This window comes from Balaenoptera borealis, assembly GCF_965194805.1.
Source record: "Balaenoptera borealis genome assembly, chromosome: 3".
Taxonomy (NCBI): Eukaryota; Metazoa; Chordata; class Mammalia; order Artiodactyla; family Balaenopteridae; genus Balaenoptera; species Balaenoptera borealis.
The window spans coordinates 155,384,109-155,410,142 of NC_138866.1; the positions used below are offsets into that span (position 1 = coordinate 155,384,109).

Below are 26,034 nucleotides of genomic sequence, written 5' to 3' on the forward strand. Positions count from 1 at the left end.
GGACTCATACACCTGAGTGGCTGCACGCGCAGACCTGGCAGGAAGGGACCACAACATGGGGAGCACTGGACAAGATCCCCCCTGGTTGGCTCTGCCCCCGCTGTGGGTGGAGGTGGAGAGAGAGGGCACGGCCACTCTACAGAGCGCCGGTCTAGCTCAGAAGCTCTGCAGGAAGATGACCACATGCACCCTCCCCCGCACGGGTGAGCCTGCTCACCGCTAGCACTCACCTCCCTCACCTCGCGCTTGCCCCCCATTCCATACTGGGGGTGGGAGCGTCTTTCACCATAAAGAAGATAAGATGCCTTGGAAGAGTGCGTGCTGCCTAGCCAGAGACCTGTCTCGCTCTAGAAGGTGGCAGCCAGAGACAGACTCAGAAACCGCCAATTCCGGAGGCAGTAATCCAGAGCATCAGTAAGCAGGCGGGTGACCACGTCAACAAGATCTATCACAGAGCTCTTGAAAGCAAGATTGTCACGAGAAAACTCTGATGGCAACGGTCATCGAGCAAGTAGATGGGCCAGGCACTCACTGAACATCAAGCCACGTGGTTCTCACACGGTCAACATTCCCATTGGACAGATAGGAAAACCGAGGTGCAGAGTGACTCAGGCAACAGACGATTCTTGGGCACAGGAGCAGGTGACATGCCCAGAGTCACAAGCTACAGAAGGAAGGACCAACGTCCAACCTGGGTTCTCTGAGGCTGTGCTCTTCCCATGAGACCAGCAGGCCACGGGGAATGCGTGTGGGGCTGTGTTTCTGTCTCACCGACTAGTGTCCGGACGGTAACAGAAGGAAGCTGGCTGGGCCAGAGCCCCAAATCTTTGTCTATATGATGTCTGCATAAATTCTGGTTTATCAAGAAATAACAAATCCCTCTTTTTATAGTTATGTTCCTATCACTCATGTAAAACTACTAGAATTTTTTGCTTCTAAAAAGATATAAAGTTTCAGCATAAGAAACTTAAAAAGAAAAACAGGTGGTGGAAATCATCACATATGAAACAGACATAGGGAGATTCTAAGCAGTGATGCTACACATACTTCTTAAGTGCTAAGCGTATCTTAATAATAAGGTTATCCCTCTATTAAAAGTGCCTACAGCTTTGAATGGTCATCACTTCTCAAGTGGCACTAACAAAAATGAGACATACATTCTCTGCAACTCGTGTTGAATTTTTGGCCAAGGGGAAATCTCAAAGTACTTTTCCCCCTGCAGCATAATTCCCAAAACGTTCATTAAACAATGATTCACAGAAAGATAAAACAAGAATTCTGTAGCCAAATCAGATGTATGGGCAAAGTGACCCAAATGCAAGACATCAACGTTTCTGCACAATCTGAAATGCCAACCGTGGGAAGAAAGATCCTGAACTTCCCTGAGCCTAAAAAGGCCGCTCTCTCTCGCAGCCGCAGCCTCAGAGCGTGGGCCCATGATGCAGGCAAGCAGCTACTGACCCACTGGTTTGCTGAGCTCCTAGAAGTTACATTAACTTAAGACTTCTAAAAATGGTAACTTTTCTTTATAATGTGGGAGGAAGGGGCTTATCCAAGCCGCTGTGTACACAGATCATCATTCTAATCCCAACACTGAGCACATTAAAAGTTAAACAGGACACTGCAGAGCAAGGGGCGTCTCACTTACTGTTAGGATTCCGTGCCAAAGCCCAACGTCTTTCTTGAAATCCAACACATTCACAATTGTTTCAGCTATACAAATAAAAAGAGTCAAAGATTTTAACGAAAGATGGTCACAGACCAAAGGACAAAAAAAATCCAGTATCACATCAGTGGGAAGTAATGAGTCTTAGAAAAACATCATTTCACTGTCTTTACAGAAATGCTGCAGCCTCCAATCAGACCCATTTAAAATGCTGGCCTGCCTGGGAAGTGTTTCTAGATGAGTATTCTGACACATAACTTAACAGCAATAGCTCTTCACAGCATCACTTAAAATGCCTTACTCCTTCTCCTTTTATATACTGGGTTGGCCAAAAAGTTCGTTTGGGTTTTAATGAACTATTTGGCCAACCCAACATTTGTTTTCCCTCTCCCTGCCTTTTTCTTTCTTAAAAGATTCTTTTCATTTCCATCACATGTTCTCCCAAGAGAGGGAAATGCTGTGTACTTGCAGGAGGAGGCGATTTCCAGCAAACCTGCCACTAGAATGCTCGCCAAAGCTTCAGTACCGAGTGTCTCACCCCCTTTCAAAAAGGGACATTTAAAATACACAGCCTGTATTCTATCTTACGCAAGATTTTTAAAAGTGGAGAATCAGGAAGCAAATATGTATCTATCTTCCCCAATCCCTGCAAGAGTGATGGCCCTGGACCTTTAGGAAATTAGGGCAAGGAATACAGGTCATGAGGTTGTGAGAAAAACTAGAACTAAAACTGAAAACAGTGACAAACAGGGTGGTGATCATTAGAGGCAGTGTGTCTCCACGTGTGAAAATGTCTGGGAAACCTGTCCAGGGACCAAACATCAGTGGAACATCTCCACGAGACAAGTGAACTGTTCTTAAAAAGGGAGACTGCCAGAAGGATGGGGAGAGAGAGAAAGCAAATGAGAACAGCAAAAAGAGAAAAGTGTCTCATCCATGGATCGTGACTGACGCTTGGGTACTGGGAAGAGACTCCAGTGTGGCGGGTGCCTGCGACGTGGCCAGTGCGGGGACCTGATGGCAGACACTCCAGCGGAGGGAGCTGTGGGTATGTGGGGTCTGATCCTTCCTTCCATGAGCCCATCAGCGCTGTCAACAGTGGTTACCTCCGGTGACCCTAACTCTGTGCCTCCAGGACGACCCCAAACAGGGCAAAGAAAGCACATCATGGAAACCAACTCTTTGTGAAATGCAGCCCCAGAATCCAAGTCAGTTGCGGGGAGGGGTGTGCACTGTAGCATGGGCACTTTTTTAAAGCTCCCAAAGAGGTTCCACTGTGCAGCCAGGAATGAATACACATCAATGGTGTCAACTATCTGTTATGGCCTGGACTGTTTTCTCCCAAATTCCTACGTTGAAGCCCTAACACCAAGTATAAATGCGCCTGGAGATGGGGCTCTAAGGAGATAATTAAAGTTAGATGAAGTCATAGGGTGGGGCCTGAACCAATAGGAACGGTGTCCTTATAAGAAGAGGAAGACACACCAGAGCTCCCTCTGCACACAGAGGAGAGGCCGTATGAAGACACAGCCGGAAGGTGCCGTCCGCAGGTCTGGAAGGGGGTCTCCCAGGAACCAACCCTCTGGCACCGGATTTCAGACTTCAGCCTCCAGACTGTGAGACGTCAACATCTGTTGTTTAAGCCCCAGTCTGTGGCGTCTGTTTTGGCTGCCAGAGCAGACTAAGACGTCAACTAAACAATCCAACACACAGACCTTCGGTGGAGCCGCACGACTCTCCGAGTGACTAGTGGGAACAACACTCATCTCACAGGGCTGGGGTCTGGGGTCAGGGTCCCCCAGGAATGGTCTGCCCATACCTTCTGTGTAGCCACACGCCTGTGTGAGGGCCTGGCAGTGGGTCAGAAGCGCGATCCTCGTCACGGTTACCCCGAGCACGCTCCCATCCTTGCACGTCTTGTACTGCAATGAGAAGGTGCCGAGTGGGTAGAGCTCCGGGCCCACATCCACCTCTGACCCTGAGCTGTGTAAGGGTTGCAGTGCGTGCCACTCAGCTCCCCAACCTCGTCCAGACCCAGCAACTCACCTCGATATATGCAGTGTCGTTATTGGCGTCCTTAATGTGCGGGAACCAATCTCGAGGAGGTTTAGAGAGATGTTTTGACTCTGTGACAAACCATAATAGCTTTGGCCAACCTTGGAAATAAAGGACAAATTCCTTTCAGGCAAGCATCCCCCAGAAGACAGGTGTGACACCACCTTCCCGTTGGTGGCACGCTTCACAACAGCACAAGCCAGACCAAATCTCTGGTGTTTCCATCAAGTCTAAGGCCACGGCTAAGGCGCCGTAAGCCTCCTGCAGTTAGAGCACATCACGTGCAGGCTGAGAGCGTGTGGGGTGTTATCTGAAACCTCGTGTGTGGACGGTGTGTTGGCACAGATGCCTCGGAGCACATCCTCCCTGCCCGGCACTGAGGCTCACCTTTGAACTGTGGGATCTCCCCCGTCGGGCTCTTCGGCAGCCCTTTGTGGCAAGCGTCACTCGTCAAGGCTACAGTCACCCCACAGCTCCCAAGCAAGAACCCGATCTGCTGGCTTCCTGCGTCCTGGGAGACGGCAGCAAGGAGAGAAGGGTCACGAGCAGAGGTGATGGCCGCTCTTCTAACAAAACACGGTCTTGCCCTCGGGCCCTGGGATGGCACCAAGCTCCCTGAGCAGAGGTTCAACCAGAGTGCCAGGGCACGGGCTGGTGTCTGCACAGCTGGGGTCAAACCTCAGGCTGCCACTTGCCAGCTGCCTGACCTTGAACAGGGCACTAGCTTGGCCTCAGTCTCGTCATCTGCGCCGTGTCCTTGGCTGGCTGTAAGGGACGCACACGGGGAGCACAGAGTGTGCTGCGCTCAGGGGGCCTCGTTCTGTTCCCCTCTGGTTGTACAAGACCATGACCTCAGGACACAGAGAGGGTCCGAGAACATATCTCTGCGCTCAGGACACTAACCCCAAGCGGTCTTTGATCACATCCGGTGTGGTGGACTGGACACCCATGCCGACCACAGAGTAAGGGCATGTGCGTGGAGGGGCGCCGCCCCACAGACTGACTGCTAGGACTTGGGAGCAGATGCTGCGGGAGGGGCAGCCCCGGGCGCCACCACCCTGAGCGTCCAGCCACCCCGCCAGTCAGTTCAATTTGCTTTCCTTACTCCCACCAGCTATGATTCAGAAAATAAAGCCATGAAGCAGCCGGCATTCCTAGAAGGGAAACGTCAGGACTGTGGTGAGGCTGTCACCTCCTTCCTTCCCACGTGAGACAACATTCTCACCCCAGTAAAATCGGCAACATCGACATCTCAAAACTACGTCTTCCAAGTGCCTAGTTCCTACTCCTCACTGCAGATTTACAAGCCGTGTCTCTTTATACAGCATCATGCACAGCCGGCCTCCCCACATCCTTGCAGCCCCGACAAGGGGGTGGAGGCCTGGTGCTCCGCGGATGGGGACCTTCCGATTTCGGGGACCCTTGTGTGACTGTTCCTTCAAGCAGTGCTTTTTCAAGGAGAATTATAATCAGTCACTTCAATGTGAATTTGGATATCACATGGCCAAAAGCTGTGACCGGGTAAAGGGGTGGGGAGATAGGTTCTGAAGCCGGGTTTAGGGGCAGAAGGGCGTTTCTTCATGAGCGTGAACTTGCTGGGACCGCCTACAGACAGGCTCAGAATGGCTCAGGACAGGGAGCACCAGGGCCAACTGCAAGACCTGTCAGGGTTCACGGTGGAGGTCCGCTGTCCCCTGGGCCCTGTCTTCCTAGTATCTGCTCCTAAAGACCCTAAAATACGGAGGAAGGGTTGAGAGTAACCGTAAACAGAATCTGTGGTTACCATGAAATTCAGCTTCCATGCCTGCTCTTCCCCCATCTTCTTGGTCTGGAAATTCCTACTCAGAGGTCCAGCCAAATGCCAGCTTTGCAGAGACAGCCCCACCCAAGCACCCCATTGGGCTGAGATGAGACCCCTCCACCTGCTCTCAGAGAGCTCCGAGTGTCTCCTTCATGCACCAGGATCCCTGAAATTAAGCCCAGCCTGACCCCAGAGCCTCTGGCAGAGCCCACAGAGCCATCCGTGGCCTCCATGGGCCATCTCTTCTGGACCCGGGGACAGGGCCCTGAGTCCCCATGCTTGGGAGCCCCCTGACACCCCACACCACTGTCCAGAAAGGCTCCACAGGAAGCTACTCAGGAGGCACGCGAACCACTGCCCTGCCGGCCAGAGCACTCAGGCCCTGACACTGCCTCCCTTGTTTCCTGAGCGCTTTTCCCTGGAATGACTGTTTCTGGCCTGCGGCTGGGCTCAGGGGCCCTTTCTCTGTAGAGCTGAGCTGTCCAGGATCACAAAATCTCACAAATGACTCTCTTTTGCTGTGCAAGAAAAGCTGACCCACGCCTGAGTTCAAACCTTTCCCTCACTTTCAATCTTTCTCCAACATAGAGAGCTGACAAAGCATGTCCCTTCCCCAGCAGTCTCTCCACGCCCATGGTCTCTGACAAGTCACTTCTCAAGCAGTAAACGCGCACTCGACCATCCCCACCACGTCCCATCTCGGTCTCCAGGTCAGAAAGCATCAGCCATACCCATGAGAAGGACTCTCCAGTAAATGTGAGGTGAGTTCACGGAAAGCGTCTCTCATGAACTCGTTCCAGATTTGTGGACCTGCAACTACTAGCTGGTGCTTTTCCAATTTTGATGCTTGCCTGCCCAAACCGCTGGCTTCTCAGCTGCCTCAGGAGGTAAGACAATAACACAAAGACGAAATGGAGCGAGGGGCTCTTGATGCATTACTCTGCAGAGTCAACACAAGACAGGCTGCAGACCCATTAGCTTAAAGATTATTATGGTCATACAACCAGGTGGATCCAAGAAACCTGACCCAAGAAATTTTCCTTATCAATACTAAGAGAAACATGTCATTAATGTACTGTTTTTTTGCCAATTAATTTTTAACTTTTTATTTATACTGGAAATTTCCAAGCAGACACAAAGATACAAAGAAAAGGAGAAAGAAATCCTATGTTCCTGTCATCCAGCACCAACGATTATCAATGTTGGCAAATCTGGTCTCATCTCTTACCTCAAACACATGCACACATGCAGATTTGTTATTTTAAAACAAATCCCAGACGTGGGGCATAACCTTCTACCCACAAACACTTCAGTTGGGTGGGTGTCACCCTCGGGCTGCCCCATTTCCCTCCCTCCCCACCCCAACTCCCTCTGATTTCTTCCAGCAAAATACACTCCCAAGGGAAGGATCATGTGATGGTTCACGTGAGATTGTAAGTATGTGACAAGACATCAATGTTTTTCCTTCCAGAGATGTTTCATTTTAACAGGACATCTGAAACCTTGGTTAAAGCAAACAAGTGGGGCATGTGCTAGATTCTAAGGAAAGAACAGTTTGCATCGTGCAGGACAGTGAGTCCCCTCTGAGCCCAGAGGCAAGTGCTGATGGGCCAGGCCCTGCCTGGCTGGACTCCTGTGGCCTCCAGGGCCCACTTGCTCTCTGGCCCTATGGCACTTAGAATATGCACAATTCCACCCCCGCTACAGCCTTGCTACTTCCCACGCTGGCAGAAGGGAAATCCGGCTCAGTGGTTTCCGCCAGCCCACAGGTCCACTTTGCTGACACCTGGCCTTCACAGACCAGCTCAGCCACCTCAAGAGGGCGAGGAGGACAGCCACTGTCCAGATCTGCCCATCGTGGCACAGACTTCTGGAGGCTCCTCTCTTGCCCCTGCCCACTCCGCGGCCAAACCATCGGAGGGACACCCATTTCTCCTACTAGGAACTCTTCAAGTGAAAAATGAGCCTTCTCCCCTCACTCCAAGAACTAGAACAGAGAATAAATAAATGCACATGGGACTAAATCGTTCAGTGAGGCTAATCAACATAGACGATTCTGAAAATTTGGTTCTCATTAGGCCCTTTATTTTAAGACAAGACTAGTGTGCATAGGACTGGTGGATAGAGGATTCACAAACTTCCATCACCTCCACCCCTGTGCACATCTTAACCTGGGCTGAATGGCAACCGAGCCAGTGGATTCTTTTATTTAAAAATAAGTAAAGTTTTCTAAGCATGAACATTACATTCTGAAACCACAGACTGAGGCCCAACGCACAGCTTCCGGTTTAACAATAACCTGTGAGTCATCTCCTGGTCCTGTTCACCTCAGAAATGTTCTGAGGGAGAGAGGGCCAAGAAGAAACCTCAGCTTTTTCTTCTGAGAGAGGGTTCCTGGTCCTGAGGTACATGGTGACAATATGAGGGTCTGAATGGGCCTGAGAGGTAAGACAGAGCCACCTGGCAGGTCACAGCCTGCAACGCCTGAGACAGCTGGTAGGCACGTCTCAGGAGACCCAGAGGAGTTGCAGGTGAGACACCCTGGCCCCGCTCGACAATGCCTGGTCAGGAAGTGGCAGATACAGATGCCTCTTCATTCAAATGATTTTCCTCTGCAAACCAGACCTGGTCTGGAAGACACCAGGCTACAGATGTAGAGTAGACAAATCTAAATTCTATATGTAATGAGTAAACAATAACTGCTACTCATAACAACAATAACAAATGTTCTGGGGTCTGCTTAGTGCAGTGCTGACAGAGAATCAGTCTCTTCACTCATTAGCCTATAAATCCCTCCAAATTAGCATCCTCATGCCACTGACTAGAGAATCCAGAGGGTTTTTTTTCTATTTCCAGAGGACCTCAACCCACTGAATTAGATATCAATTAAAGAGGAGCATCACACATCCCCTGAGAGGCTTTCCAGGTTAGTCACAGCACCAAAGAATCACATAGGAGAACGTGGCTACCTGCTCAGTAAATCCCCAAACGCTTCCGCATTTCTCGTCAATTGTGAAGGTCAGAGGGCTCAGGAAGATGAGGAAGCACTTTATGGGGTGTGTATTGTACACCAGGAATGCTGGAGGCAAACCCTCGCAGAAATCAGGGTTCTCCTCAGGCCACTGGAGGGGGCTCTGCTGTCAGGGGCTGCAGGGCTCACCCCCCTTCCAGGGCCACCTGCCGCCCCGCCTGACACTTGCAGGTGCCTAGGAGGCCCAGGAGGGAACCTGCAGATTTTGTACCCAGGAAAACGGAAACAGCAACCATTCCCCAACCTTCTTCTAAAGGATCCCCACGTTCTCTCCTTCCGACCCAAGGAGCAGAGTTTCAAAGGTACCCACACACCGTGAACAGACTTTGAGGCATTTCCCCATTTTCCCCATTTTCATGATGCCACAGAGACAGTTGGAAGATTCTCTGAAAACTCTGAGCCTGGGCACATGAAAACCTTAGCATTCTGGAGCTGGAAGAGTCACCCCACACAGTCTGCTCATGATGATGTGCTAAGTGACGGCCCGGTGAATCCAGGGTGGAGCCCAAGGGCACGACACATAACACAACCAGTGGCACGGGGCCATCCACACAGCCGTCGGCCCCGTCTCCTTTGACAGCATCAGAGCACCTCTCGGGGGACCAGCAGGGCCAGCCCCAGCACAGCCTCCTCCCTCTGCCTTCCCTTCCAAAGTTACCACAGGTCTGCGGTGCAAGAAGCCAATCATTTACGTGGACAAAGACACACACACTGCTGTGTAGGGTTCTGACACTGGACTACACTACAACTGTAACAGCAAGATTAGTTATTTATTCTAATTATAGAATAAGATCCAACAAATCGTAGGTGAACCTGGAACTTGTTAATGTCCAAACACCTGAACAAATGTAACAACTGCCACCCCTGAAATAAAAATAAGTGAAAAATCTATCATGTACCCAGATTTCTACCGCAGTGACACTGAGGAACAAGATACTGGAACACCTGCTTTGCTGGCAGATCACCCTGGTCAATGCACAGAAGGTGCCACCTCAGGGCAGCAGCTCAATCCGGCCGCTGAGTGGAGCTGCAGCGTCAATGCTGCTCCCTCGGCTGGGACAGCCAACGACAACCTGCACAGAGCCTCAGAGGCAAGGCAAACAGCCCTGTGCTTCCTGATCCACATCCTGCTGAGACGAAAGCTCTTGAAGATGGCCGTCTGCACATTCTGACCCCATGACAGAACCTTCCAGGGCAGCAGAGCCGACCTTCCCGGCCAACAGGCTTGAACAGAAAGATACGTTATTTACCTTTCTCGTGAGGGGCACCTCGATGGGCACAGGCACAACTTCGGCCAGCAGGCAGCCGTAGAAAGCCACCATGGAGGCAGCAGGGTCATTGTTGGGGAACACTAGTGCCACCTGGAGCAACACAGAGAGAGAGGGATTAACCACTAACACGATGCCACTGGAAAAAATTTAGATGCCCTGCTTGAAAAATGCATATTAGTAAGATGCATTTTAATAAGTTATCAGATGCTTTTCCTTGATCTCACATGGAAGGCAAACAGATTATCTGGGTCATCTCTGACATCACACCAGAATGCAACTACCCCTGCTGTTTACACGTTATCTCCCCCATCGGCACATATTTTTACACAGGTGAAACCACAGTGCATATACTGTTTGTCTCTCGCTATTCTCACTGGGCTCTGAAGTGCGTCCTTGTACTTCCACACAGTCTTCACCATCGTAACTGAACGCTATGCACTTCCTCCCTAAGGTGCTGGGCTCACAGCTGACTCTACTCTGATCCCAGCTCAGATTTAGCTCACCAAGCCTTGACTTACCTGAAAATTGAGAATACTAGTGTCCTAGTGTTGTAGTAAAGGTCAAATGAGAAAATGTATGCAAGAGCTCACACCGTGCCTGACACACAGCAGGCAGCCGTGAACCACAACTGCCCACGAGGCCCCGGCCCCGAGAGCCGGCGCTCGGTCAGCCCGCACCTGCGGCATCTGGCTTTCTGCCCTTCCAGGGAAGGCTTCCGTGAACACCTGCCCACACATCTCCAGCCGCCCATCGCCTCTCCAGCTCAGCCTCTGAAGAACCAGGAGTACAATATTCATGGAGTTCTAAAAGGTAAATTTAAATTACTATCCAAATAACCCAATAATGGATAGTATGATTTTTCAAATGTTTTCTGATAGTCCTGAAGGGAATCTTAATGAAGAACAATTTTCCATCAGATGGCTTATAATTATTCGTCCTTGTATGAACTGTGTTTCATTTCCTTTGCCTATTTATCTGCTAGTGTTTTGACATTTCCCATAAAATCTTTAAATATATTTCATTGTATTAACTCTTACATTTGATGCAGACTTCTCGATATAATATTTTCTGTTTTATTTTTATTAGTGTATTTAATGTTGCATGTAAACTTGTCAAGTTTTTCCTTTATGTTGTCAGCTTCGTCCCATTTACATTCACCTGGCACTCAGGTTAGCATCTGCCGTGGAGCTAACGCAATGTCGATCCGCTTGCTCTCCTGTTGCCCGATGCTCCTTCTGGAGTGGCCCTTCCTACTCTAGCTCTAGAAGCTGCCTTCAGGATGCAACATGCAGTCCTATTTCTGGATCCCCACTGAGCTCTGCAGGACTCTGCTTCCACTTTAACACAAGCTTCTCCCATGTGTTGCTGCAGCATCGGCACTGCTCTTCCTTGTTGATAATTAAGCACATAAATCCCATGATTTAGCAGATGTATATGATTTTTGTATTACCTCATTCAGGAATTTAACACATTTTTTTTCTTTAAAAATGCCCTAACTAGAAGTTATTAACTTTGTCATGAACAGTTGGATAAGACATCCTAATTACCTCGATATCTAAGTAACCAACCTGCTTAGGTTGGCATAAAGGACTCAGATGACAGCTGAGGATGGAGCAGGCTGCGTCTTAAATTTGGCTCTGTTAGCAACACAGGATAGTTGATGGAAATAAAATTAAGTTTGGAATTATGTGAAGATTGCCTTTCTATATGGCATTCCTGCAGTTTACTAAAATCAGCCAAACGAGAGACAAATGAAACCGTTAAGGCCAATAAAAGCCATTCTGCACTATTGAAGAATTTTAAGAGACCCTGTGAAATAACTGTTGATTATATATTAATCCTTATTTTGTCCCAAAAGCACCCAGACAGATGCCAGGCTACTATTAGTAGGACTTCAACGGAGGAATAAAAGGATTTATTTGCATGTCTCTGCATATGAACCACAAACAATTATTTTAAAAATGATCTGAGGTTTGCACTGGCCTCAGGTGTTCTGCCTTCAACTGGTGGTCTGAGAGTTGACAGCATCTGTTTTTAGTTCTGGATCTGGCAAAGCAACAACATTCAATCAAATGTTTGCAAAGCTTCCAAGGCACCACTGCTGCAAGACTGCTCTCCTTGAAAAAACAGAGGATGTTAAGAAAATGCAGAAGATGTTGAAGTTCCACCCAAAACTAATGGCTGTACCCACTCACAGAGGACCAGTTAAATTCGGACTTGTTAGTCCTCCTGGGACTAACCTATTCTGCACGCAGGAGTCTTCAAGAGCATAGAACCGAGAGAAAGAAGGTGCTGCTTCCAGAGCCAGACTGTGGATCAACATATTTCCAAGAGGAGCTTCTGGTCTGGCTCCTATCCCAGCTCTGTTCCAAGGAAGGGCAACTTGATCCAGGATTTAAAATTCCCACTGCTCGATCACTAAAGTTCATGCTGATAATGCCATATTATATAACCTTGCAGAGTTGGGTTAAAACAGGATGAAATGTTATATTAATGTAAAGTGAATAAAAGCAGAATATAAAATTGTACATTATATGTTCTCAAAAATATAAGAGTAACAAATAGAAAATGGTCAAATAGCTAAAGGCTCTTTTAGAATCAAAACTGAATTTTTAAAAAATTTGTTTTAAGGAAGGGAAGACTGTATTTGTATCATAAAACTTTCCTTTTATATCTCAATCAGTCACAAGTCCTGTTTTTTGGTGACTGCACAGTGATTCCAGTGCAATACTGTACAAATATACAGATGCTTCATTTTCATAAACCCACATGGTTTCTTTTCATTCAATTCCCTATGTATTCTCTGATATTTCATCGCACTTAACTACACACAGAGCGTCAACAGACCACCTCCTTCCTCCACTCTCCTCCGCTGGTCTTCCTGTAACAGCTCTGCTGTCCCAGTGCCCGGCTTGTTCTGTCCACATACCACACAATCCCCCCTCAGCTCCTTTCCACACTCTGTCCTAGAACCTGACCAAGAGCCACGGGCTTGCTTTTTCTCCTCAAAAAGTCTTCTCAGATTCCAGAAGCTCCCAAAATGAGAACATTCTCTGTCCTTCCCAAAGAGTTCAGCTGTATCTCTCACCACCTATTTTGGGGACCTGTATCATTTTCCAATTTACAGATAGCCAATTATCAATGTCTTCATTTTTTTTTAACTCTGCAAGCTCCCTGAAGGCAGGCTTCACATATGATGCATCTTTGTTTATTCCACAGCTCCCACTACAATATCCTGAAAACCTATTCAGCTTAGGCACATAAATGCCTTTTCAAAGCCCAAGCAGTACTCCCCAAAGTGCATTAATAGGGTCACCCACATGAAAAGCATCTATAATTTTTATGCTAAGGACAGAATGTTCATTATCCTCGGAAAATTATATTTAATTAAAAATGATTTTCAAAGAGGTAAAGAATCCTGTTTATTGTGACAGAGGTTATTATCAATTGAATACTACAGTCACATATGCTTATTTAATAAGTATTTATACGCACATGCCAGGTGCCAGCCATATGAAAACTTTTTAAAGGAATAATTTAGAAAAGTAGTCCCACCTCATACAATTCAAACCACCCCCTGCTAAAAGAAATCTTTTTACATATTTTGTTCCATCAAAACTTGCCCCCCACATTCCTACTGACTTCTTAGCAGAACAGAGATGGTTTATTTTGTAATTGCTATTGTAAAGGAACTTCAAGAGTCTGAAGGCCAAAGACTTTTTAAAAAAACTACTAAGACTATTAACCAAATTATAGATAAGGGAGATATATTACAACTGACTTTTTTTTTATCGTGATAAAATAAATATAGCAAAGTTTACCATCTTGACCATTTTCAAGTATACAGTTCAGTGGCATTAAGTACATTCACACTGTTGTAAAACCATCATCAACCATCCATTTCCAGAACATTTTCATTTTCCTAAACTGTAACTCTGTCCCTATTAAACAATAACTCCCCATTTCCCGCTTCCCACAGCCCCTGGTAACCATCATTCTTCTGTCTCTAGGAATTTAAGTACTCTAAGTACCTCATATAAATGGAACCATATAATATTTATCCTTTTGTGACTGGCTTATTTTACTGAGCATAATGTCCTCAAGGTCCATCCATGTTGTAGAATGTGTCAGAATTTCCTTCCTTTTTAAGGCTGAATAATATTACACCATACGAATATACCACCTTCTGTTTATTCATTCATCCGACCATGGATGCTTGAGTTGCTTCCTCCTTTTGGTTTTCGTGAATAGTGCTGCTACGAACATTGGTGTAGATATATCTGTTCAAGTCCTTGCTTTCAATTCTTTTGAAATTGAAGTGGAATTATCGGATCAGATGTTTAATTTTTTAAGGAACCACCACAGTACTGTTTTCCACAGTGGCTACACCACTGTATGTTCCTACCAGCAATGCACAAGGGTTCCAATTTCTTCACATTCTTGTCATCACCTACTATTTTGTTTTTGATAGCAGCCATCCTAATGAGTGTGAAGTGGTAGCTCATGTGGTTTTGACGTATATTTCCCTAATGATTAGTGATTCATGGGCTTATTTGGCTATTTGTAAATCTTCCCTGGAAAAAGGTCTATTCAAGTCCTTTGCCTGTTTTTTAAACTTTTTTTTTTGGTTGTTGTTGAGTTGTAGAACTTCTTTATATATTCTGGATACTAATCTTTTATCAGATATATGATTTGTAAACATTTTCTCCCATTCTGTATGTTTCTTTTTCACTCTCAAAAGTGTCCTTTGGTACACAGAAGTTTTTAATTTTATACATTTATTTTATTTATTTATTTTTGGCTGCGTTGGGTCTTTGTTGCTGTGCGTGGGCTTTAGTTGCAGCAAGTGGGGGCTACTCTGTTGTGGTGCGTGAGCTTCTCATTGCGGTGGCTTCTCTTGTTGCAGAGCACGGGCTCTAGGCTCACGGGCTTCAGTAGTTGTGGCACATGGGCTTAGTTGCTCCATGGCATGTGAGATCTTCCCAGACCAGGGCTTGAACCCGTGGTTCCTTGCACTGGCAGGTGGATTCTTAACCACTGCGCCACCAGGGAAGCCCAGAATTTTAAAATTTTGATGAAGTGCAATTTATCAATTTTTTTGTTCCCTGTGCTTTTGGTGCCATATCCAAGAAATCACTGCCAAATCCAATGTCATGAAACATTTCCCGTATGTTTTATTCTAAGAGTTTAGGTCTTTAATCCATTTTGAGTTAATTTTTTAATATATGGTATAAAGGTTCAATTTTGGGTTTTTGCTTATGGATATCCAATTTTCCAAGCACCATTTGTTGAGTAGACTATCCTTTCTGCCATTTAATGTCTTAGCATCCTTCTTGAAAGTCCCTTGACCCTACATGTAAGGATTTATTTCTGGGTTTTCTATTCTATTCCTTTGGTCTATATCTGTCTTTGTGTTAATACCACACAGCTTTGATTGCTGTAGCTTTACAGTAAGTTTTATAATGAGGAAGTGTGAGACCTATAATTGACTTTTAAAAGTTAAAGGTCAAACTTGTTCATTAAACTGGAAAGAATCATAGCCTACCACAGAATCCTGGGGCTGCAGCAATCTTATTAAAAATTCCCCATAATGGGCCCATGTTTTTATAATATCTCTTAAGTAAATCATAGCTTGTATTCTTGCTGGTTTATGGTGCTCTACAATGATATTTTTATAAAATTCATTTGGAGTCCTTTGGGTGCAGGTGGGTAACCCAGTCTTGGGGCATTCTGAGGTACACAGCAACATATGGAAAAAAATCACTCCATTTAAGGCAAGAAAACTAGGTTCTACTCTCAGCCTCACATCTTAATCAGGGTGTAAAGCTTGGGCAAGATTATTAACTGCTCTGGGTGTAACATTAAAAAGTAAATACTAATATCTGTTCTCAGTAACTTAGCAGATTGCAGTAAGAATAAAATTGTGCTTTTCAATGAAAGACAGTAGCCTATATCAAGAAATTTAACACTAGGAAAGGAGCATACCAGCAGTTTGTTGCCAGGATTTTCGATATCACTGAGTAATATAAAAAAGTTCTAAACACAATTGTCCTACCTACTCAGGGAGACAGTGCAAGCACATTCCAAACTAGGAGACCACATATGTCAGGGGTTAGGAACACAGGTTTTGTGGTTGGACAAAAATGGATATGAGCACTGGCTACACCACTTTCTAGCTATGTGCCTTCATCTGATACGATTCTTACCCTCTCAAGTCCTAATATCCTCATGGATAAAACGTGAGAACTACTATAGTTAAACTCGCTGAGTTACTGTGACGATTAATCCTGCTGAATAACTGCTTCTGGTTCACAGTAAATGTTAAGAAAGCCTGATTTAGTAGTATGGAGGCACTGAACTTTGCAACTTTAAAACAGTGGGTGTCTTCTCCACCTCAGACCATGTGTCTTGCAGATGTGATAATTTAAATTGCACTTACCCTATCTCCAGGTCGCACCATAGGTTCTTGTTTTGTACCTAATTTATGCAGAATGTTGTAAGCAACCTTCATACTTCTTGTCCACAGTTTGCCTATCAATACAAATTATAAAGACACAATTAATTGTACACATGCATTTTCTGTTGTGTATATGTGTGCACATTAACCTATATAGAGAGTATTACTTTTTCACTTTAAGCCTTTCAAGTTATTCTGAGTCCCTGGAATCAAGATGGGAAACAAAAGCCAGCAAATCTGACTTACAAAATCTGAGAAGCCTGAACACTGGAATAAGGTATTAAATACAAATACACCTCGGATGCTAAAAACCTAGAGCAAAGCCACAGAGAATTTAATTACCATCACAGAAGTAGGGGAGGATTTCTAGGGAGTAAAATAGGGCAGGGACCACGGCATTAGTGAGTTAATGCTAATTTCTGTTGTGCAAAATGACACCTATTTCCTCTATTAATGAGTCCTGTCTTGTGTGATTGCAATGAATGTAAAGGGCACGTAAGACAGGCTTTGTAGGGCCTGATCCCTCTCCTTCCCCACATCCTAAGTTTCTCAACTTCAACTTTTCCTAACTTTTAGGATTTTGGAATCCTAATCCCTGAATTTAGATAAAGATTATGGTAAAATTTTTGAATTATTTTAAAGTTTTGAACTCTAGAAAAAATCACCACAAAGCAGGATTAAAAAGATTAAAAAAACACGAGAAAAATGACCAGTTTTGAAGAACTTGCAGATTCAAATCCCTGCCTTCATCCCAGTGCCAGACATTTCCTCAGCATACCCAGGTGATAGCAAACAGTCTGAGATCAAACCAAAATGACTTTAAAATCTAACATGAATTCTTGGACACATAAAGGCCTTTTACAACTTTAGCTTCTATAAGCTTTCAGAAGCAGTCAAGGTGTTAGAAATTATATTAATGCAATAATAGTATAATAAAGATAACAACAATTTGAACTATTTCCTATAAATGCAATCACTGTTCTAATCTTTTTCCTATTTTAAATGTAAATGCTAAATTAATATACACTTTAATTATGAAATTAAATTATGAAATTATGAAATGAAAAAATCTGAATTTGTTTTATTTCATATTGGATTTTGCAGCCACCCAAACTAGGGTTCTTACTGTTTTCCTATCAATGGATTTATCAATTTGTCTCTTCCGTAGTGATTAGGGGACAAGGAGGATTTTTCCATTATCTCTGATTCCTATAATTCCTAGGACATTCCTGGCTCATAGTATGTGCTCAACAAATGTTTCTTTGTTTTACTAACATCATAATAAAGCAAGCTATAAAAAACAAAATTGCAGTATACATTTTAGCCTACTTCTTGATCACTGAGAGTAACTACTAGGTGTGATGTTTTATTCATGCCCCTCCTCCACCTTCCTTAACTCCACCTCCTCAAGACTGGCTTCTTTACTATTACTTGATGATTATATTTTTGCCCCAAACAGTCACTAGCCATTAGAAATAATGCAGGGAGTTATTTTTTTCCTAAAGAAATCACAAATATTTTGTGCCTTCAGATTTATTTAATGTGAACAATGTTAGGAAATTACTATAGTTGAATAAACAATTACAATCAACTTGTTGTAAGTGAAAAAAATCAACGCATTGTAAACGAACAAATCAATTACAATCAAACAATTAGCACCATTATATTTTGTTAAAGTTTCAACTTCATTCTCAGTTTGGACTATTAAAGTCTAGATCATCATAAATTCATACAAAAGCCAATTTACAACAGAGAGTTTGAAAAAGGAAACAACACACTTTCGGCAAGTTCTACAAATATTTTTCAAATAGATAAAAATAAAGAGTCAACTGATGATTTAAATTAAAGAAGATAAAACAGTTCTTGACTGATTTAGAAAGGAGAAAGAAAAAAAATTTCCAACCAAGAATACTCTCCCAGGCAAAGTTATCATTGAGAACTGAAGGACAGATAAAGTTTTCCAGACAAGCAAAAAGCTGAAGGAGTTCATCACCACTAAAGCAGCCTTACAAAAAAAGTGTTAAAGGAACTTATTTAAACTGAAAAGAAAGGGCACTAATTTGTAACAAGAAACTATGTGTCTCACTGGTAAAGGTAAATATTTAGTGACGGTAGTAGATTAATCACTTATAAACCTAGTATTAGGTTGAAAGACAAAAGTAGTAAAAATAACTACAACAGTTAGTTAAGGAATACACAAGATAAAAAGATGTGAAATGTGACATCAAAAACATAAAACGGGGAGACAAAAAATGTAGGGCTTGGGAATGTACTCAAACTTAAGTTTTTAATCAACTTAAAACAGACTATTATAAATATGTTATATGTAAGCCTCATGGTAACCATCAAGCAAAAACCTATAGTAGATACACAAAAAATAATGTGAAAGGAATCTAAGCACACCATTAAAGAAAGTCATCAAACCACAAAGGAAGAGAGTAAGAGAAGACTAAAGGAACAGAGGAACTACAAAAGAGCCAGAAAGCAATTAACAAAATGGCAATAAGGTCACACCTACCAATAACTACTTTAAATGTAAACAGACTAAATTCTCCAATCAAAAGACACAGCGGGTGAATGAATTAAAAAAAAAAACCAACAACACAAGACTCATCTACATACTTCTACAACAGACCCACTTCAAGTATAAAGACACACACAAAATGAAAGTGAACAGATAGAAAAAGATATTCCATGTAAATGGAAACCAAAAGAAAGCTGGGTTAGCTATACTTATAACAGATAAAGTCAACTTTAAAACAAAGACTGTAATGAGACAAAGGACATCACGTAATGATAAAGGGTAAATCCAACAAGCAAATATAACATTTGGATATATTTATGTGCCCAATATAGAAGCACCTGAATATATAAAGCAAACATTAACAGACATAAAAAGGGAAACAACAGCAATATAACAAGAGTAGGGGATTTTAATGCCCCATTTACATCAATGAACAGACCAGCCAGACAGAAAATCAATAAGGAAACATCAGCCTTAAATTACACATTACACCAGACAGATTTAATAGAAATATAAAGAACATTCTATCGAAAAGCAGCAGAATACACATTCTTCTCAAGCTCATATGGAATATTCTCCAGGATAGATCATAGGCCACAAAACTAGTCTTAAATTTAAGAAGACTGAAATCATATTGAGCATCTTTTCTGACCACAATGTTATTAAACTAGAAATCAATTATGAGAACTGATAAATTTACATGTATGTGGAGATTAAAAAACATGCTATCCAACAACCAACGAAACAAAGAAATCAAAAGAGAAAGTAAAAAACACCTTGAGACAAATGAAAATGAAAATATAACATACTAAAACTTATGGGATACAGCAAAAGCAATTCTAAGAGGGAAGTTCACAGATAAATGTCTATCTCGAGAAACAAGTAAAATCTCAACCTAACTTTACATCTCAAGTAACTAGAAAAAGAAGAGCAAATGAGGCCCAAAGTTAGTAGAAGGAAGAACATGACAAAGATCAGAGCAGAAATAAATGAAATAGAGATTAAAAAGACAATAGAAAAGATCAATGAAATCAAGAGCTGGTTCTTTAAAAAGATAAACAAAATTAACAAACCTCTGGCTAGACTCACCCAGGGAAAAAAGAGGACGCATAAATAAAATCAGAAATGAGAGACATTACAATTGGTATTAAAGAAATACAAATGATCATAAGAGATTACTATGAACAATTACATACCAACAAACTGGACAACCTCGAAGAAATAAATTCCTAGAAACATACAACCTTCCAAGACTGAATGATGAAAAAACAGAAAATCTAAACAGACCATTTACTAGTAAGGAGATTGAATCAGTAATCAAAACCCTCTCCACAAACAAAAGCCCAAGACTAAATAGCTTCACTGGTGTATTCTACCAAACATTCAAAGAAGAATTAATACCAATCCTTCTCAAGTTCTTCCAAAAAACAAAAGATGAGAAAACACTTCCAAATTCATTTTACAAGGCCTGCATTACCCTGATATCAAAAAAAGACAAGGACACCATGAGAAAAGAAAATTACAGGCCTGAAGAACACAGATGCACAAATCTTCAACAAAATATTAGCAAACCAAATTTAACAATATGTTAAAATGCTCATACACCATGATGATCAAGTGGGATTTATTCCAGAGATGCAAGGATGGCTCAACATCCGCAAATCAATGAATGTGACACAGCACATTAATAACATAATGAAGGATAAAAATCATATGATCATCTCAGCAGATGCAGAAAAAACATTTGACAAAATTCAACATCCATTTATGATAAAAATTCTCAACAAAGTGGGTACAGAGGGAACATACCTCAACAAAATAAAAGTCATATGTTTACAAGCTCACAGCTAACAGCATACTCAACAGTAAAAAGCTGGAAGCTTTTCCTCTAAGATTCAGGAACAAGACACTTTTGCCATGCTTATTCAACATAGCATTGTAAGTCCTAGCCAGAATAATAAGGCAAGAAAAAGAAAGAAAAAGCATCCAAACTGGAAAGGAAGAAGAAAAACTGTCACTACTTGCAGATAACATGACATTATATATAGACAAACTTAAAGACTATACAGAAAACCAGAGTAATAAATGAATTCAGTAAAGTAGCAGATACAAAATCAATACACAGAAAACTGTTCTGTCTATACACTAATAATAATCTATCAGAAAGAGAAATCAAGAAAACAATCCCATTTACAACTGCATCAAAAGGAATAAAATACCTAGGAATGAATTTAATCAAGGAGGTAAAAGACCTGTACGTTAAAAATTATGACTTTAATGAAAGAAATTAAAGATGACACAAATAAATAGAAAGATATTCTCTGCTCGTGGATCAGAAGAATTAATATTGTTAAAATGTCTGTACTACCCAAAGCAATCTATAGATTCAATGCAATCCTTATCAAAATTCCAATGGCATTTTTCACAGAAATAGAACAAACAATTCTAAAATTTGTATGAAACCATGAAGGACCCCAAATAGCCAAAGCCATCTTGAGAAAGAAAAACAAAGCTAGAGACATCATACTCCCTGACATTAGAAAACTACCAGTAATGAAAAACTGTATGATACTGGCACAAAAACAGACACATAGATCAATGAAACAGAATAGCCCAAAAATAAACCCACGCATGTATGTCAACTAATTTATGACAAAGGAGCCAAGAAAGGGGAAAGGACAGTCTTTCAATAAATGATGCTTGGAAAACAGTACACAATCAGCTCCATGGCTGAATCTGGCAAGAGATGAAGGTCAGACAGGAAAGTCCTCTGTCTTTTTGACTGACTAAAATCTACTTCCAAGAGTATAACTTTTAAAAAATGAATCTTATGCCTCACAATGGGTGAATACCCTTTATCCACTCAGAATTTCCCAACAAAGCCAGAAAAAAAAAAAAAATGAGACTATGAAAACATATGCTCCTAAATCCCATTTCCTTCCATGAGATGCACAGGATAATGACTGAGGCACAGTAAGTGGGTGCCTCATGGGCCCCACACCCACTAAAAGGCTGGGCTATAATACTTAACACCTGGCTCTTGACCTCCATTGCTAATGGAGAAAATTTCTTTCCTACCTGCAATTAGAAGAGCATTATCATCATAAAAACAAAACTGAAAGTTAAAAAAAGGTAATCTAACCTCACACATGCAGACATAATATAAGCCATTTTGTTGTTTTTGTTATGAGGCTTGTTTCTTTGCAAAACTGTAGCAGAGAGTGTGAAAATGACCTGAAAATTTGCTTTCTCCGCCTCTTATCCGTGGAGCAAAGAGAAAGGAATCTCTCTGGTACAGTTAACCATTTCCAAGTTTACGGACTGCATTAATGGTACTGAATAAAGAATTTTAAAAAAGTTTGTTTCTCTTGCTTTCTGAAAAAGCACTTTGGAAACAGATTCTGTTTCTTCTGAGTGATGCATGTCAAAGAGTTCTGATATACATTCTTTAACTACCAATCCTTCTTGAAAGCATTAATTTAATTAATATACATTCCAAGAGGTAAAATCTAACATCTTATTAGAGTTATAATCACTAATTTTTTATATCACTTTCTGGTTTTTACTCAAAAACATTTAACAAATAGTAACTTTTCATATTCAAACCAAGTAATTTTCCTATAATATTTCTTTTCAGGTTCCATTTATTTCTGTATTAGAAACATAAGGCAACACAAATATGAATCGGCCACCCTGAAAGTGACAGTTGTGTGCAGGCACAAGCAAACGAAAGGTGGATAAGCCTCACAGGATTACCGTAAGTGAGGATGTACAGAGGTTTCCCATTCGTGTCCATCGTGGTCAAGCACGGGGCCTTTGGTGAGATGGTCCCCCATCGCTGTAACGCTGCTTCTAAAGATGGGGGCCAATTTGTAACCACACCCAGCTGTTCCCCACGCATCGCCAACATTTGGGCTCCCTCTGGCTTTGGCTGGTTTGGATCTGGTTGTTGAACTAAATACATTTGAACACAAAAGGTTTTCAAGAAAAACACATCCATATTAGCACAATCACTTTTTTATTCCTTTTAAGGAAGCTAGAAGACTTACACTTGAGTTAGAAATTTATTAGCAGACAGGAAACATGCACAGGTGTTTTTCTAGAATTAGAGCTATGACCGACACATGAGCCTCATGGATGTAACAAAAGCACTTAATTCTTACAATTTCCAAGGCAATGTCAGGGTGCGGAACTTAGGGAGAACGGAATGCATTTATAAACTGACAAGTAAAACTATGCATTTTAACATGCCTAGAGTCTAGGATTGCAATAGCCATGTTTAAAACATCGGTTATCGACATACACTAGTAATTATAGACTCCAAAGAGCTCAAATCTTGCTGAATTATATTTTTCCCTTAAATACTGAGATGTAAATTTGAATTTGCTACAGCTACTATGAATAACTAGCACAGCACATATTTTCTTAAGCACAACAAAAATAAACGCCCCATAATAAAAACAATTTGCCCAACTCTTTAGATAGGTAAGAATCTGAGAGATTATTCTCACTTCTGGGAAAGGTTTCTCTTATAGTTGACGATTCACAATTTCCACCTGCTGGCTAGAAAATCAGCTATGTCTTACTCGTGGTATAAAGAGCAAGAAAATAAGCAGTTTGGGTTTGATACAACAAGCAGTACTTTGTTTCTATTTTAAGTTGTGTTAAAAGGCTCAGGACTGTTCAGGGGTTAAGAACACCAGCTCCTGAATCTGTCACGAGAGGCAGGAAGGTGAGATCTGCCACGGCTCATCTGCATTCCTCTGAAGCCTATTCAGAGAGAACGCGCTGCTGCAAGCTCAGGTTGTCTATGATTTATCAACACCAGCATTCCTGTAGCCTCAAGGAGTCCTTAGAAAGAGGCCTGGCTCACGGGACAAAATCGCATTCTGCTGAGAGTGACACACAAATGGTATCAACCCAACTGTGCCGGGACTGGCGTATCTTTAAAGGGACCTTGGGGAATAGTACCTACAGTTTCTAGGCAGGATCCCTGTCTTCCCAGGAACACCAAGAGTACCGTTCTTAAAAAGTCAAACAGCCTTGGTAGAAAAACACTATACTCTATAGGGTCACAGAAACACTGGACGAGGGGGTAGGAACGGGCTCTTTCACCTTCCAGCAGTTCTTCAAAGTCATCGACGAAGAATTCCCGCAATGGTGGTCGTTTGGGTCGTTTGAGGGTATTGACAAGCTGCTGGATTTTTGCTGATACCCGGCTACTTACAGGCACTCCTGAAAAACAGAACCATGGGGCAGGTGGACTGAGCATGAACCAGCGTAAACAAGCAGCCACAGTAAAAACAGCCGTGACAGCACACCCTGCCCCATCTCAGGGCTGGGAGCCCCTCAGTGTCACCTAAGATGACTGCTGCTCAACGAGAACATTCCGAGGTGGACGGTCTCAGCATGTGACCTTGCTAGGAAGCCTCGAGAGAGGATAAAGATGTAGCAGAAATGATTCCCTTTTACACTGTGAACTGTCCTGCTCTGGTGACCTTGGGAAAAACTCCGGACAAAAGACTGGGCTCGGTCCCACCTCTATTCCTAAAACAGGGTCTGTCATCTCCTTATTAATACCGTCTCAGGGTCCTCTGTGTCCTTGGGGGTCAGAGAGCTGATTAAGCAGTGAGACCCTCCCCAAGTCCCAATCTCCCCTGAGACCACCTGTGCTCGGCCTACAGCTGCCGCCCCTGAAAGTAAGGGGACTCAGGTTCTACAAGTGCCGCTGGCAGGCCTTGTCCTCTTGCAGGTAATGGCCAGGTCCCCCCTATATGTCTTTCAGACCCACTCTCCTGAGTGAACGTTTAGGCAATGCATTCTAGAAGCACAGCAATTAAAAGTCTCTAAATTCAGTTTCTGATATAATACAGAACTTACATATATTTATCCATGTGCACTGAGAAAAACAGACCCAACCTTATAATACATTTCTCATGACAATAAATGTGACATCGTTTTCAAAACTGAATAAGTGAAATGATCAATGAAAAAGGCATGAAATTTAAAAAATTTTACATAACCCAAATAAATGAAAAAATGGAGCACCAAGATGCTGAATCCGTGACTGGATCACACGCGCTCTCTGCAGGCAGATTTCATTCCTGCTGAAAGGTGCTTGGAAACCTGAACCTGGTAAATACGAAGGCCTGGAACCTTCACAGCTCTCAGACAGAAGAACCACAACCAGAGAGGGTTTTTCCCATACTGACCGAGGCAAAGCCCTTCCTCCACGGCACAGTGTCACAAGAACAGAACTCAGCTTTTGGAACGAGTATGACAGAATTCAAGGAAAATTTTCTATCAAATAAAAACCATTTTAATAGACAGTCTCAAAATACTCTATGGGCACTTTCAGAATTGAGACATTAAATATTTTACAATCTTGAAAATATATAACCCAGAATTCTCAATATCTAAACACAAAATTTCCCCATTAAATAGTCCCAGTTAATCTGGTTTGGTTGAATCAGAGATCATTTCACAAGGCCACTGGTGCTCCAGCTTAATTTAGACACACACAAATCATCCTAGGACCCAGCCCAGAGCTTCTGATGTGTTAGGTCTGGGGTGTGGCCCAGAATCTGTTTTCCAACAAGTGCCCCATGTGGTTCTGGTACGAGACACCATCACAGCACTGGACTGGACAATAGATGAATTTACCTGGGGGAGCAGGTGAAGATGATGAACTTCAAAGACAACAAAGTTACTAAAATGGTGATGACAAGAATAATAGTAATGACCAATTCAATAAACAATGAACTTAGTAGAGGACTAAAGCAAACCTTGATACTGAGAAGCATTCCAGGGAAACCAAACATACTGGAAACTGGAGTGACTTCAAATGTACTAACAGAGAACTCAGAACCCAGCGACCTTGGGCTCTGACCACAGTGAAGAGGCATCTGCCTGTTAGAGGCTGGGTCCAGGCCTCCTCATCACCCCCGAGTCACAGTGTCACGGACAAAAGCATAGTGGGATGGATGGCACACAGAGGCTATTTTGGCCATCTTCCAAGAAAATAACACTTTATATCATCATCGGGTTCCAGTCTAACTTTCATGACTCTGGAAGGTCAAGGAAAGCAGAATAAAGCATGACGTTCATGTTCGAGTCTGTCACTTTAGGATGGGTAACAGGAATATGTTAGAGCATACCAAGATGAAAGATTCAAGGAATAAGAGAGAACCCGAATGGCTGTATTTATCAAATCACCAATACTTTTTCCA

General features: G+C 42.8%; 1 protein-coding gene across 6 annotated transcripts in view; it reads right to left on the reverse strand.

Moving 5' to 3' along the window:
* Nucleotides 1-26,034, reverse strand: part of DIP2C (disco interacting protein 2 homolog C) — a 370,310-nt gene that overhangs the window by 98,732 nt on the left and 245,544 nt on the right. For all 6 annotated transcript variants that reach the window (XM_082386001.1, XM_082386000.1, XM_082386005.1 and 3 more), the window contains 8 exons: nt 23,921-24,040; nt 22,562-22,759; nt 16,264-16,355; nt 9,804-9,914; nt 4,109-4,232; nt 3,713-3,822; nt 3,486-3,588; nt 1,649-1,713 (listed from right to left, as the gene is read on the reverse strand). In XM_082386001.1, the coding sequence (XP_082242127.1) occupies nt 1,649-1,713; nt 3,486-3,588; nt 3,713-3,822; nt 4,109-4,232; nt 9,804-9,914; nt 16,264-16,355; nt 22,562-22,759; nt 23,921-24,040 (923 nt within the window). The remainder of the gene's footprint in view (nt 1-1,648; nt 1,714-3,485; nt 3,589-3,712; nt 3,823-4,108; nt 4,233-9,803; nt 9,915-16,263; nt 16,356-22,561; nt 22,760-23,920; nt 24,041-26,034) is intronic.